At 34.4% G+C, this 15,398-nt stretch overlaps 3 protein-coding genes across 3 annotated transcripts in view; 1 reads left to right on the top strand and 2 right to left on the bottom strand.

Moving 5' to 3' along the window:
* Window positions 1-6,737: 6,737 nt before the first annotated feature.
* LOC111486136 overlaps window positions 6,738-15,398 on the bottom strand; it is a 20,970-nt gene continuing 12,309 nt past the window's right edge. Inside the window, exon 5 of the mRNA XM_023133159.1 lies at window positions 6,738-6,748. The gene's annotated coding sequence lies outside the window, so the exon portion shown is untranslated. The remainder of the gene's footprint in view (window positions 6,749-15,398) is intronic.
* On the bottom strand, window positions 8,303-10,534 carry LOC111486041 (transcription factor HHO6-like). Its single transcript, XM_023133041.1, has 5 exons — window positions 10,101-10,534; window positions 9,722-9,936; window positions 9,212-9,611; window positions 8,926-9,002; window positions 8,303-8,839 (listed from the first exon to the last, which is right to left on the bottom strand). Exons 1-5 carry the CDS (start codon window positions 10,300-10,302, stop codon window positions 8,561-8,563), a joined length of 1,173 nt encoding a protein of 390 aa, XP_022988809.1. The 5' UTR covers window positions 10,303-10,534; the 3' UTR covers window positions 8,303-8,560.
* The window catches only part of LOC111486055 (serine/threonine-protein kinase SRK2E), a 3,755-nt gene continuing 2,797 nt past the window's right edge, over window positions 14,441-15,398 (top strand). The window contains exon 1 of the mRNA XM_023133056.1: window positions 14,441-15,034. Within this exon, the coding sequence (XP_022988824.1) occupies window positions 14,858-15,034 (177 nt within the window). The 5' untranslated portion in view covers window positions 14,441-14,857. The remainder of the gene's footprint in view (window positions 15,035-15,398) is intronic.

The following is a 15,398-nucleotide window of genomic DNA, read 5'->3' as shown; positions in this document are numbered from 1 at the left end:
TTTTTTTTTTTTTTTTTTTTTTTTTTTTTTTTTTTTTTTTTTTTTTTTTTTTTTTTTTTTTTTTTTGTCCCTTTTATATTCCATCCGGTGGATGAATGAATCTTTTTGCCTTTTTATTTTTTATGCAATATAGATGGTTCAATTTAATTATTTTATCGATTATTTAAAAAAATTTATGAAAGATTTGCATATCATACTCAAAGGATGAACAAGAATATGAGGATTTCAATGCGGAGACGATTTCATTGAGGATTGTCACATGTAACGAATGCGAGAAGTTATACGTTATTAGCTTCCTACTTAACTCGTAGTGGAGCTCAAGAAAAGAAGGATTAGAATAGACCAATATCTGTCTCAAATATTGATTTGAAAATTTGATGTTGTGAATCCTCTTCGACATTGATAGGTTCAATAAAGAATGATTTAGAAAGATAAAAAGGTGAATCCGTTTTTTCAAGGAACTAGCAAGTACGTTTGTGACTCTGCTATAGAGATGTATGTTTAACTTGTCGGGTCTAATGTTAAATTATCATATTATATACTTTGTTACAAAATATTATTTGATTTATTAGGATAGTTTACATTTTTCATAAAATTTATATGGAATATCGAAGTTACCCATTAAAACAAGAAAAACCTTTGAAACAATTTTTTTAAAAAATAATACTAAAAAATAGAGATAATTTTCCCGGTAGGACGTTATCCTTCCAAGAGTAAATAGAGAATTTTGCGACACACGATGATGAGGTGGAGAAGGCTTCTCCATTCTCGTCCCACTCTGAAGGATGAACTAAACGTATGGTTTTCTCATTTTTGTTCTTGATTTTTCTCTAAATCGAGGAGATTTATGAGAAATTAGGATATAAATTTTTGATATGTTGTTCTTGGAGAGATTTTGCACAAGTTTCGAAAGGAAGCTAAAGTTGGACTAGAAGTTGGAGTTCTGATGAACCTCAAGAAATGGTAAGAACATTCTATCAAATTTAAGCATATTTATTTCCTTCTAGTTGATTAAAAATTACGAGAAAAATATTTTTGTATAGAAAAATTAAAACTCTACGACTTTAGTGAAGGAACTAAGTTGAATCCAAAAATTATTAAAATTCAAAAAAATAGGAAAATTTTTTGAGACTCATCGAAATTTTGGAAAATTGTTTGCGCAGGGATGAGGAAGAGGAGACATGGGTTAGGCGATGAATGGACGAGTGCAGTTGACATGGGTTGCGACATGTGTCTGAGTGCGGGTGAAGCAATGCGTTAGCTTAGAAAAAAGGAAGAAATGCATGCACTCGATTCAGTTAGGATTTGAAGGTGGTCGTGTTGAACTAGAACCTACGACCTGACCTTACTGATTGACCCAACCCGCACATATTCCTTGTTACGGTGCACGTAGTTCTACGTGTGTCCACTCTTTCGACTCACGCGTGAGGTAGTTCTCTAATACTAATGTAGCTCTGTAGTACTTTCAAGCTAGGCCTAGGTCGGTTAGGGATGTGTATCGAGATGAATAAGTGTCCAACCTTGTGAAAATGGTTAGTGGTCTCCTAGACAGGAGCATTTTGCTGTAAACCCATCTATAAGAAGGGGGTGTGTCGAGATGAATAGGTGTCCTTACATTGACTCAATAGCTAATTGACGTACGGAGAATTGCATCCACCAATCTTAAGTGATTTTATGGTCTTATGGGAGGGCATCGGCTAACCTACTATGGATAATCTTAAGATTATCTCACACCATACTTTCTCATTAGACCTTTATTAGGCAGAGTCTCAACTCAAGTCACCAGTCATCCACTACATAGACAAAGCAAGGTTACACTAGAAAATTTCATGACAACATGCAAAGGTCACACTAGCAACAATGCATCTAACTAAGGATGCAAAACTAAGGTGGGGTTCAAATACATGGACGCCTAAGTTGATCGATGCACCATAGACACTTGGGAGAGACTAAAGTAAGAGCTTTGTTCATTATTCTTCTAGAGAATGTTAAGATACTAGTTAAGAGGAAATTTAGAGAATTAAGACACACTGAGAATATCCAAGAATATGTCAAGTATTTTTCTATGTTGATGTTGACATCTGTAATATGTATTAGAAAGATAAGGTCTTCTATTTTGTTGAGAGATTGAAATCATAGGCAAAGTCCAAACTATATGACTAACGAGTTCAAGACGCTTTCTCAGCCTATACAGTAGATGAATGATTGTTTGATATGAGCCATGAGCGATAACCTTCTTTAAGGGGAGGCAATAGAAACAATAGACCTAACTCGCCAAAAGTGAGGAAGAGACCGAACTCGAGAAGAGTAACCTACCATCAAAACCACTTGAATTGGGAACTCCATCCTATAAGGGGACACATAGAGTGTTTGATTCTCTTAGGAGGGCAACCTCCAGGCCTTCCAAGCCATGCTAGAAGCAAACTCAAAATCTAGACTCGGAAGCCAAAATGCCATCATTAGAAAGCATTGACAGCCCCTGTATGGGGCCTTGAAGTTTTTGTCTGCCCTTCATAAGAAAGTAGTTAATATGGAAAATCAACCTAAGGGATAATATGAAACGGATTACCTTGATGATCAAGATGAAAAGTAAAGAAAACTCGTTTCTAAACTCGTGATTCGAATCACTCCACAAGAGGTTTGATCAATACCACTTGAATGACTCTACATGCAAGTTCTAAACACAAGAATTTGCAAAAAAAAGTTTAGCTCTCAACAAAGCTAAAATAGAAATTCTATTCTTAATTCCAAAATCTGATGTCTAATCAAAGAAAAAAAAGGCTTTATATAGCCCTTACAACCTTAACCTGTGTGATATGTAACTCCGAAATTAAATGGGCTAGTTAATGAAAAATACACATAACCTCCATATTAAAATGGCTAGTTAATGGTGGAATATAGTAACCTATGTGGGTTACAATATAACCTTAACTCCTATATTTAAAACTAACAAACAAATAGTTAAACTATAATTAAATAATGCAATTAATAAAATGTGCTTATTGACTCATCCTTGTACTAGTTTTATAAATTCAGTGGAGTTCATTAAATGCAACTTAAAGTGCATTTAATTCATCTCTTTCTGAAGCTCAACTTTGTACAATATATAAGGGAGGTCTCCAGCGTCTTCTAGAATTTCCTTTAATGAGCTCATCATAGCTTGAATATAACTGTATAAGGTTTGTTGTAATTTCTTAGCTCTCATCCTTGTAATTGGACCTTGAGGTATGAAAATTCCTCGGTCGTGGTTCATATCATTCTTCCCCTCTTGAGAAAGATTCGTCCTCGAAGCAAAGCCATCACCTACATCAAAAGGACTCAAATAAACAACATTAAAAGTTGTACTAACACCGTACTTACCTGTTAAATCAATTTTATAAACATTGTCGTTGATACGCTCAAGAACTTGAAAAGGTCCATCTCCTCATGGTAAAAGCTTAGATTTTCTTTGAGTAGGAAATCTTTCTTTTCGGAAATGCACCCAAACCCAATCTCCTAGCTTGAAGATGACAATCTTACGTTCTTTATTAATTCGGGTGACAACCTCGGAATTTTGTTTCTCAATTTGTTCTTTCACTAGCTTGTGCAGTTTATGAACAAACTCAACCTTGGCATTTGCATCAAAATTCACAAACTCTTTTCACGGTATGGGTAGCAAGTCAATGGGGGTTAAAGGATTAAACCCATAAACAATTTCAAAAGGTGTGCATTTAGTAGTGCTATGAACAACCCTATTATATGCAAATTCTATGAATGGCAAACAATCCTCCCAAGTCTTAAGATTTTTATCAATAATAGCCCTAAGCATAGCAATCATGGTTCTATTAACAACTTCAGTTTGTTCATCCGTTTGAGGATGACAAGTAGTTGAATATACTAGCTTAGTTCCTAACTTACCCCCTAAAACACGCCAAAAGTGGCTTAAAAATTTTACATCACGATCACTAACGATGCTTTTAGGAAAGCCATGCAATCGTACAACTTACTTAAAGAACAGGTCTGCAATATGTTTTGCATCATCAGTTTTGTGACAAGGAATAAAATGAGCCATTTTACTAAATCGATCAACCACAACAAAGATGCTATCATAACCTTTCCTAGTCCTAGGTAAACCTAAAAACAAAATCCATTGATATATCAATCCAAGGACCATTAGGAACCGGTAATGGGGAGTATAAACCATGTGGTTGAAGACTAGACTTAGCTTTGTTTACATGCTATGCAACGAGCACAAACTTTATGAACATCATGTCTCATTTTAGGCCAAAAAAAATGTTCAGAGAGCATATCATAAGTTTTAGAAACTCCATGGTGTGCCATTAAACCACCTCCATGAGCTTCCCTCCCAAGTAGCTCACGAAGGAACAAGATGGTATGCAAAGTTTGCCTTTTCGGAACAAAAATTCATCTAACAACAAGTAATTATCCACAATGAGTCATTTTTCACAAGATTCAACAAAAGAAGCAAAGAACATGTCATGTTGATACAAATCCTTTATGTGTTCAAAACCCAACAACCTAGCATTCAAAGTATTGAGGAGGACATACCTTCGTGATAAAGCATCTGCAACAATGTTCTCCTTACCTTGTTTATATTTTATGACATAAGGGAATGTTTCAATAAATTTTAACCACTTAGCATGTCGTCTGTTGAGTTTATTTCATACTCTCAAATGCTTTAAACTTTCATGATCCGTATGAATAATGAACTCCTTAGGCCAATGTTGCCAGGTTTGCAATGCACGAACCAAAGCATAAAGCTCTTTGTCATAAGTTGGATACCTCAAAGATGCACCAATCAACTTCTCACTAAAGAATATTAAAGGTCTTTGATTTTGCATTAATACAGCACCTATTCCTACTCCACTAGCATCACATTCAATTTCAAAAGTAGACTCAAAATTAGGTAATGCAAGCAAGGGAGCAGAACTCAACCTCAAGAAAACTTCTTATATCACTTACATTTTTAGGTGTAGGCCAATCTTTTATAGCCTTCACTTTCTCCTCATCAACCTCAACACCATTAGATGAAACTACAAACCCAAGAAAGTTAACTTTTTCCATGCAAAAGCTACATTTCTTTAAATTTACGTACAAACATTCGTTTCTTAAAGTAGTCAAAACATTGTGTACATGGGTAATATGATCATCTAAAGATTTAGAGTAAACAAGGATGTCATCAAAATAAACAACCACAAACTTACCTAAGAATTCTCGTAAGACATGGTTCATTAGTCTCATGAATGTACTAGGTGCATTAGTTAATCCAAAAGTCATAACCAACCATTCATAAAGACCATACTTGGTTTTAAAAGCTGTTTTCCACTCATCCTCAATATGCATGCGAATTTGATGATAACTCGATTTTAAATCAATCTTAGTAAAAAGACTACATCCATGCAATTCATCAAGCATATCTTCTAATCTGAGAATTGGATACCTATACTTTATAGTTATCTTGTTTATAGCCCTACAATCAACACACATACGCCAAGAATCATCTTTCTTAGGTACAAGAATAACTGGAACAGAACAAGGACTCAAACTTTCACGTACATCCCCTTTAGCAAGGAGTTCACTTACTTGCCTTTGTATCTCTTCAGCCTCATTTGGATTAGTCCTATAAGTTGGTCGGTTTGGAATGGGCGCGCCAGGAATGAAGTCAATCTTGTGTTCAATCCCTCTAAGTGGTGGCAAACTACTAGGCTTCTCCTCGGAAAATAAATCTTCAAACTCTTGAAAAAGCACAACAAAATCACTAGGCAAAGAAGGGTTAAACATGTTAGTAAAGTAACAAGATCCCTTGCAAATAAGTACAAGAATAGTCTGGTTGGTTAGAGAGCAAAACATTCCTAGCCTCACTTGATCTAACATACAAGCTTACTGATTTGACTTTTCTCTCTTTTTTTTCTCTAAGCTGAGTGTTACTCTCTCGCTTTTCCCTCAAGCTCTTTTTTTCACTTGATTCTTTTTCAATCTCTGCCTTTTGCATCAGCCTCTTGTCTTTTCTTTTCAAGTTTGCAATGATCAATAAATACATCTTTTGGAGACAATGGGACAAGAGTAGTTTTTCTACCATTGTGAGTAAAAGAATATCGATTTGCATACCCATCATACATTACCCGACGATCAAATTGTCATGACCTCCCCAGTAGTAAATCTCCAACATGCATGGATACAACATCACATAAAACATCATCAACATATTTTCCAATAGTAAAAGAAACAAGAGTTTATTGAATTACCCGTACTTCCCCACAATCATTCAACCATTGAAGCTTGTAGGGTCTTGGATGTGGTTGTGTCTTTAAATTAAGTCTTTTGACCAGAATGGAACTCACAACATTGGTGCAACTTCTGCTATCAATTACAACATTGAACCAAGTTCTCCCTTTGGTCTAGGCCGTCCTCCTTAATGTGGGTGTTTAGAGCTCGTCGAGTAACCAAAGATATATGTGTAGGGTCCTCTTCACTAAACTTCTCACTCTCATCAGTTTCCTCATTTATGTCGTCATGTTCCTCGTCATTTCTAACAATTTCTCCCTCCTTGATGGTCATAATTCTTGCATTTGGGCAATCTCTACTATAGTGTCCTACCCCTTGACATCTTCAACACTTTAAATCTCTATTTCGAACATTAGACTTTTCTACTTTTTCTTTCCCTGTTCTAGAACTCTCCCGTTTCTCAAATTTAGCTTGAGGCTTCTCATTAATCTCTTGATTTCTATGCTTATAATCAATGTTCTTACTATCCCTTTTCCATGTAGAAGTAGAATTGGGAAAAGTTTTAGAAGAATATCGTTGAGACCTTCGTTGGATTTGCCTCTCAATCTTAATTGCAATGTGCAACAACTTCTCAATATTAGAATAAGGCTGTAAATCAATCTTGTCCGCAATCTCTGTGTTTAACCTATTAAGAAACCGCGCCATGAGAGCCTCCATGTCCTCATCGAGTTCAAGTCGATCCATCAATGCATCCATCTCCTTGTAATAATCTCGAGTTCTTAACTAATCTTGTGACCCCCAAAAATTAAATTTCTAGCTTAAATTATTGTAAACTCGTGAGTAATCAATAGTAAGGTAACATATCAAAAATTCAAACTCTAACTCACAAGATTTCTCTGGAGTCTAGAGAGTGAAGAGACTGAATTATAGACGTTTGAGATGATAATTAACATTTTATGTTATTTGTCTAAATTTAATCATTTAGAATGGTATCGCTAAGCACGATTGTGACACACACAACTTTTTTTAAAGGGCACACTAACCATTATTAAGGGTTGTTGAATGAGGAAAATGAAAAGTAGCTTTTGTTCCCAATTTAAATTTTGGAAGTCCATCAAAAGTCAAATTATTATAAAAGTAAAAATAAATAAATAGAAAGGAAAAGTAAATATGAGTTTTCTTTTGTAACAAAAATAAATACTTTTAAACCTTTAATAAATACTATAATTAGTTTAATAAGAAACTCTTTGTGAAAATTAATATTTATTTTAATGTTAGGGATAATTATGAAAAGAAAAAAAAAAACATTATTTTCAAATATTTCTATTTTATTCTTCACATGATAACTTCGGATCTTGTCCTATCAACATCAAATCTTCTATCTATCCTCAATTGGTTTTTCAAATTCCTCTCATTACAAATATTAGGTGTAGTTAGGTCGAGGTTCAATGAATAAGTATCGAAAATTCATATAGCTTACGTTTGTTTAGAACATTTGATTAATTTAATCATCGACGGTCTACTTTTGTGTCGTGAATATACGAGCCATGTGTTTTCGCAGTACAACGGAGAGTTGTATGCTGCGTTCGGGAAGGATGAATCGCTCCCGAAAAGGAATCTATTGATTCTCTCCCAATTGGTTGGACCGTAGGTGCGATGATTTACTTCACGGGCGAGGTCTTTGGTTCAAGTCCAGGATGGCCCAGCTACGCATACTCGATCTGTATGTTGTATCGGATTGTACTCATCTTTTTATTAATAATGGAACGTAATGGAACATAGCTCTCTAAACTCTAAATTGATTTGGCGATGTCGACTTTGTTAAAGAAAATCTGTCTCATTACAATCACATGGAGCATTGAATACTAGTTTCCTAATCACATGGATCATTAATAATGTTGTTTTTTCCCCTTTTTGATCATTAAAAAAGTGGCAACTTTTTGCTCACCTTTGGGCAAACAAATTACAGTACAAACCATCATGAGATCAACCAAAGCATCTCAATCTAAATTTACAACCAAAACTATTTTGACCATTTCGAGTTCGATTCGTGCTACCTGTTCTTATAGGTCGTGTGTTGATTTTGAATCTTTCGTGTATCGGTAGATCAGTTCGTTGAGCTGAAAATGACCCAAAAATGCAGCCTAAATAACAATCTTCTTTATCAATACAAACAAGATCTAAAAATAAATAAAACTAATCTGCAAAAATAATTCACAGCTTCTCTGGTTCTCTATCTTGTGATATCCATCTTCTTTTCTCCTCTTTTATGTACTTTGTGTACAACAATCCTTCTGTGATTGATAAACTTCGATGTGTTGTTGTATTTTATACATCATCTTTTGCTTGTGTGAGCCTCGGTTTTCAAGTACTCGTAGCTTTCGGATTTTGTATCTTCCTCGTCCTCCATACTGTCGCCTCCCGTCGTCGAATACCCTCCGTTTCCACCCAACTGGAATGGACCTTGCGGTGAGGCTGACTGGGAGCTGCTCACTTTTGAGGACTCACCACACCCATCTTGGGATGTCCATAAATCTCCTAGAACGACTGGAGATCGGTCTGCTGCTCCGGTAGCTGGAGTCGAGGGAAGTCGTCGTGTATGAAGACGGTATTTCTGCATTGACAAGCAACCGATTGTTCTTGTTATCATTGAGATTTTAGGATAATGAGTTGCAGATGAGAATGTTTGTGGAACCTTACTTGTAAATGACTTTTTACTTCATCATTGGTCAGGCCATCTACCTGCATCAACTCTCTTATTTGCTTCGGCGTTGCAACTGCATTTGATCGAAAAATCTGAATTAGAGACGGTTTTCAAGAGAATCACAAGTTGATCTAACAGTTCAAGAGTAATGTTCATCATCTAGTTTAAGCTAGTTGAATTGATTTGATCCTAAAACTCATATGAGGAACCAACAGAAACTTGCATTTGATTCAAACACGTAAAGCAGGACAAGTCTTTCTTGATCTCATGGATGGTTCTCACCTTGTGAACCTCCAAGTTGCTGCAAGGCATTCACGAATCGTCGATGCAACTCCGGAGACCAGCACCTCCTCTGCTTCCGGGCAGGCTGCTGATGCTGTGGTGGCAACACCGTGCGTAGATTCGACAGAGCATCGGGAGCAGTCGTCAAAGTCACTCCGTTGCCACTCGACCCCAAAACACAGGAACCCAATTCTTGTTTAGGATTCTTCAAACTGGGAGTGACCAAAGAAAGTGCACACATGGGAGACTCCATCTTCTCTTGCTTGTTCACAGCAGCCATGGCTGGAAAAGCAGAAGAAGATGACTTGAACCCAACAAATAATCTCTCCTCATTCTTGATTCTACATGGTGGAAATCTATCCTCTGCAGTGGTAGCTAAATACCCACACCCCTCGTTTCTCTATCACAAACAAAAACAAAAAAAACGCTGAATACTACCCCTAATTGAATGGATCATAGTTTCAAAACAACCTCCCAACAATGCATCAAATTGAGTCCATGTTTATGTACCTTGGTTTTGGTTTGAGTGTTTTGAAAGTCATCAGTGTTCCATAGCTGAACAGAGCTCATCCATTCCTTCTTATCTCTACAATCCTGTTTCTTCTCATTGTCATTAGAGGAATCCTTGTTCAATGAAATGAACTCCTCCAGAACTGGCTTGGTCTTTGGGGAAGAACAAGAAGAAGAAACACATTGCAGAGAAGAGCCCTTCAAAGCAAGGATTGCTACAAAACATAGAGAAAAGAAAGCTAAATCCAGAATCACCCAGAAACAACAACAACAAGCAAGCAAAGAAAAAATTAACCCCAAAAACAAAAACCAATGAAATGAACTCCAAAAACCCATGACTCAGAATGAAATCAAAGGTCCAAAAACACCAAAAACTCACCATCGTTCAATAGAAGCATACAGAAGGGGAGCTCGCGCTTGAAGGCATCGATCTTCTTCATTTCTTCCTCCAAGCTGTTGATGAAATCACCGAGCCTGGAGACACGGTCAGAAGCATTGGCAAGCAGGGAAATCTGATGGAGGAAATCAGAGACGGTTTGGGGACGAAAATCCCAGGTGAATTTAGGCGAAACAGAAGGCATTTCTTAATTAACCGATTGAGACCCAGATCTTGGATGGAGAGGATGAAATTAGTGAAGGGTTTAGTTAATGGGGTTCTTCAGGAAAAAGGGGGAAGAAAGAGAAGAGTGTGAATAGAAGAAGAAGAACAAAGAAAATGAGAATAAGACGCGGAGATTCTGCCTTGCTATGCACAAAAGGCATCGACGATTTTAGACGGAGATTCGAGCGACTCCCCTGCTTCAACCCACTCTCCTGTCGTCGCGTTTATTTATTTATTTATTTATTTTATCATTTTATTATTTTTAAAATTATAATTTAATAAATATGTATTTAAGTTAAAATTAGAAAGGAAGATGGTTTGGGAAAATATTTTAGAAACAATAAAATTAATTAAAAACATGAAATATTATTGTGTAATTAATTTTTTAAACAAAATATTTCAACAAATCTCCAAAAATAAATTATAAAACAATGAAATTAATTTTATTGATATTTTGGAATGAAATTTCTTGAAAAAAAAAAAAAAAGAGTTAGAAAATGGAAATGATTTTTTTTTTTTTTATGGGAACAAATCTTTATCTCTTTATCTTTTAAATATATGATAGGAAATTTAGAATATTTTTAATGTGAGTAAATAAATAAATATAGGATAGGAAATTATTATTAAATAAAGAGCTAATTAAAAAAAGAATTAATATTTAATTTATATTGGAATTGGGAAAGGAAGGAATCTGAGCTAAACCGGGCCTTTGAACCAAAAAACAGGCACTAAATTCTGGTCAATGTTGTGGAAGAAGACATAAATGACAACTTTCACCTAATATAATTGAATTCCTTAAATTCCAATTTTTTAATATAAAATAAATGTTAATTAAATTGTTCTTTATTATTATTATTATTATACAGCCCACCATAGTGGAATTTACCATTTTGAGACCAAAATTTATTGAGATTCCAACCCCAAATAAACTATCATTTGTGTTTACGACCCATTTTGGTAATTGACTATAATATTTTATATCCAAGATTCTTTTTTTGTTTTCCATGTTTGTTTTTTTTTAAATTTCTAAGGGAATATTGTGCTTCTAAAATATATATATATATATATAATTTCTATAATTCTATTTTTTTTTAAAAGAAATTAGAAAATAATAAATATGAGACGTAGAAACCGCAGCATGCTTAATATTAATTATTTTAACATTTTATGAATAAAATAGAGTAAATATATTTAATTTTTAATTTGAATCCTTATTATTGTGAATTATTAAGGGAGATTAGAGTTGACAATTTTTGTCTATTGATATAATCATTACAAGCAAGTCAGTACGAGCTATTAGTAGTTACAATTGAATCCAAAGTCCATTTTAGTCTTGTAATACGTATGAATAATTTGTGATTCCTTCCTTCTTCTAAAAGATTTATCCATTCCAGTTACAATTTACCGGTAGTTTTATTAAAGATTTCTGAATTGAGCTTCTAAAAGGAATAAAAAAAAAACTTTGAATCTTCGAAGAATTTAAATCCATTTTGTCGTCATCAACTTTAAACCTTAATATTTGATACCATGCTTGTCTTGTTTTTTTTTTCTTAGGTTAAGAATGACATGACATGACAGAAAATTGAACCATCAACTTTTGAAACGTTAATTAATATTTTATTTATTAGAATACTTCAAAAACGCATATTAATAAAGATATTTGAAATCACACCATCTACTTATATAACAATTTAGAACAAAATAGTGATAAAAATAAAAATGGTTATTTTTAAAAATTCAATTTAAAACCGAACCAAAATCTAAAATTCGAGTTAAATTAACAAAAAAAAAAAAAAAAAGATCTTTCACGAATTAGATCATATTTAATAACATCTCCCTTTTTATAATCTATTTTTAAAAATTCACATTTTTTTTTGTTTGTTATATAAATTTTGAGTGAATTTATTTATTTTTTAAATTTTTTTAAAAATTTGCTTATCTTTGAAAATGGTGTAAAAAGTAGGTGGAAAACAGGAACGTGTAAGGACGCGCGATGATGGCGAGTGGGGAAAGAAAAGTGTGGGATTCTAAAAATAGATTGAAACTCAACAATTGTGGCAGAGACAGGGGAGATGTTGAGCTGGGAACCCGAGGCGTTCGGAAGATGCTGTCTACACGATTCCAAAACGACACCGTTCTTTTCGTTTTCTAGATTCCTTTTTTTTTTTTTTTAATTTAGAAAAAAAAATATACATTTTTTAGATTTCCGTAAAAAAAAAAAAAAAAAAAAAAAACATTTAAAACGCGGCGTTTAGATGGATGCATTATCCCCACTCGGTTTCCACCTCTCCAATCAATCTTGTCGGACGCTTCTACCTAAAGATTCTCTCTTTCATTCCTACCCTTCCAACAAATTAAATAAATAAATAAAAAATATGGGTTTGATTCACATTACATGTTCGAGAAATATTTACCATCCAAAAAGAGGAAAAACGGAGTTTTTGTCTAAAAAAAATACCTTGAGAAATGACAGATGTATAGAATCTTTCAACGAGATAGTGTATATAAATTGTATACATATTTTAATAAGAGTATATTTAGACGGGATCGATAATGAATTTAAATATTATATATTGTTTTATGGTTTAAGAGTATAGTAATACAAAATTGAAGGTGGAGATTTGAGTGGTTTTTGACTTTAGGCTATTAATGGTGAGGAGGATGATAGTGGAGAATCTTATACATTCATTGACCCATGATGAGACTAATATTTTAACAAAATACCCTTGAGCCATTCAAACACAATGCATTACCCTTCATTCATTCAACCCTTTTAACACTTTTTGGTCAATCCCAAAGAGTTTTAGAAAAAGGGCAAAAGTGGAATCATATAATTGACCGATTTAAGGGTGTGATCGTTGCTTTCTTTCATAGCTATTAGATAATATGATATTGTTTCGTGTATATGCTCGAATGGTTTAATTTCTCTTATCTTTCATTTAAATGGGTCTCTATTGACATTTGAAAAAATGAGACATTTGGTAACCTTGCTCTAGTTCGTAATTTAGGTATCTCTGCTTCTTAAAAAAGTTATTCAAATAAAAAGTTATTATATTCATCAATTAAACTATGTTCAAGTTGATAAATATTTTTGTAAAGAAAAAATATAAATATTAGCGATATCTCCCCTATTTACATTTTTTATAATAAAAATTATATAAAGTAAAAATAAAAAAGGGACTGAATTGGGATCTCTAATTAAAATGGTTTAAAAAGTATTTTGCCTTTTACTTTTGGTTATGAAGGGCATGTTACCCACACTCATATNTTTTTAAAAAGGAGATAGGGATTTTTTTTTTTTTTTTTTTTTTTTTTTTTTTTTTTTTTTAATGAAAGAATGCACATTCTCTTACACTATTTAGCATGTGATTTTTTTTTTTTTTAAAAAACTTTGAAGAATTAAGGAGTTTGTATGAGATTCCACGTTGATTAGTGAGAAGAACGAAACATTTTTATAAGGGTGTGGAAACTTCTCCCTAATACACGCATTTTTTAAAATGTTGAAGGAAAGTTCGAAAAGAAAAATCCAAAAAAGGATAATATCTACTCGCAGTGGGGTTGAGCTGTTATAAATGATATCACAACAATACATCGAGTGATGTGTCAGCGAAGAAGCTAAGCCTCGAAAGTTGGATACGGGGCAGCCATCAAAGACGTTGGGCTTTGAAGGGGGTGAATTAAGGGGTCCCACAACGATTGGAGAAAGAAACGAGTGCTAGTGAGGATGCTGGACTGTGAATGGGATGAAATGTGAGATTCCATATCAGCTGTGGAGGATAACTAAACGTGGAAACCTCTCACTAATAAAAGGTGATTAAATTGGTATTTTCGTCTGGTGATGTTTCTCAAACATCCTTTTACGACACGCTTTAATTAGGAAAAAAAAAACATATTTGACATTCATGGACCCAGGCCCATACAAACCATTTATTCATAGACAGGCCATTTATTTCCATGGGCCTATGATGGGCCAGGCAGGCCCATTAGAAATGAAAGAGTGAGGGAGGAGAAAGGGGTAGAAAGGTAATTTCGGGGGGTAGTTTCACTGACTTTGAGATGATAAAAATGGGTACCCATCATCTTCTTCTTCTCCCACTGAATTATAAAAAGGAAAAGAAAAAGGAGTTTCCAATTCCCAATGCTGAGAAGAGATTTCTGGAGCTGAAACCAGAGAGGTAGAGTGAGAGAGGGAAGAAGGATTTGAGGTGTGATGATGATCACCGCCTTTGTGAAGCCCTAGAAAGGCGATTGAAGGAGGCAGATAAGGAATTTGCAGTGCGTGTGTGTGTGTGTGTGTGAGAGAGGAAGATAGATATAATAATTTCTTCTGCTGATAGGGCAGTGGGTTTGGTGACCTTTCACGTGCTCTGCTCTGCTCTTTCATCATCCATTTCAGTGGCTCTGCTCTCGCCACATCTTCTTCTCCAATCAATCAATTTCCTTCTTCTTCTTCGGTTCTCGATTTCGCCTCTTTTAACCCTCACTATGTTAGCCTAGTGCCTTGCGATTGACTCCGAGTGTTCAATAGCGACGAGATGGATCGGTCGGCGCTCACTGTTGGTCCAGGAATGGACATTCCGATCATGCATGATAGCGATCGTTACGAGCTTGTGCGGGACATTGGCTCTGGGAATTTCGGGATTGCTAGATTGATGAGAGACAAGCAGACGGGGGAGCTCGTCGCCGTCAAGTACATCGAGAGAGGTGAGAAGGTTAGTGTGATAAAACTGCCATTTCTGTTGTGTTTAGCTTCCTTTGAATTCACTGAGGATTTTCCCCCTTTGAAAAATTTTGGTGAATTGGCTGAATACTATGAACCTGCTTCAAATTTTCTGCTTTTGGTATTCATTTTTCATGATTATTGTGTTTTTTGATTTGTGGAATTGCTTAGAGATAGTTTTCTTTATTGTTGTTATCTAATTGGACAACCAAGGTTTTGTTTCTTCTTGATGATGAGGATCTATATTATATGTTCGTGGCATTTTTCAATTTATTTTCTTACTTAAGATTAAAAGTTGTTATATGTAAAAAAAAAAAAAAAAAAAAAAAAAAAAAAAAAAAAAAAAAAAAAAAAAA

The sequence above is a fragment of the Cucurbita maxima genome, unplaced genomic scaffold (assembly GCF_002738345.1).
Source record: "Cucurbita maxima cultivar Rimu unplaced genomic scaffold, Cmax_1.0 Cma_Scf00011, whole genome shotgun sequence".
In the NCBI taxonomy this organism is placed as follows: Eukaryota; Viridiplantae; Streptophyta; class Magnoliopsida; order Cucurbitales; family Cucurbitaceae; genus Cucurbita; species Cucurbita maxima.
This window is presented reverse-complemented; position numbering and strand designations above follow the sequence as displayed.

Coding starts and splice junctions, on each gene's coding strand:
- LOC111486041 (XM_023133041.1), bottom strand. CDS start 10,302: ATGCCTTCTGTTTCGCCTAAATTCACCTGGGATTTTCGTCCCCAAACC. Junction 9,612..9,721: donor ACACTCAAACCAAAACCAAG/GTACATAAACAT, acceptor TGTTTGTGATAG/AGAAACGAGGGGTGTGGGTA. Junction 9,003..9,211: donor GCAACTTGGAGGTTCACAAG/GTGAGAACCATC, acceptor GATCAAATGCAG/TTGCAACGCCGAAGCAAATA.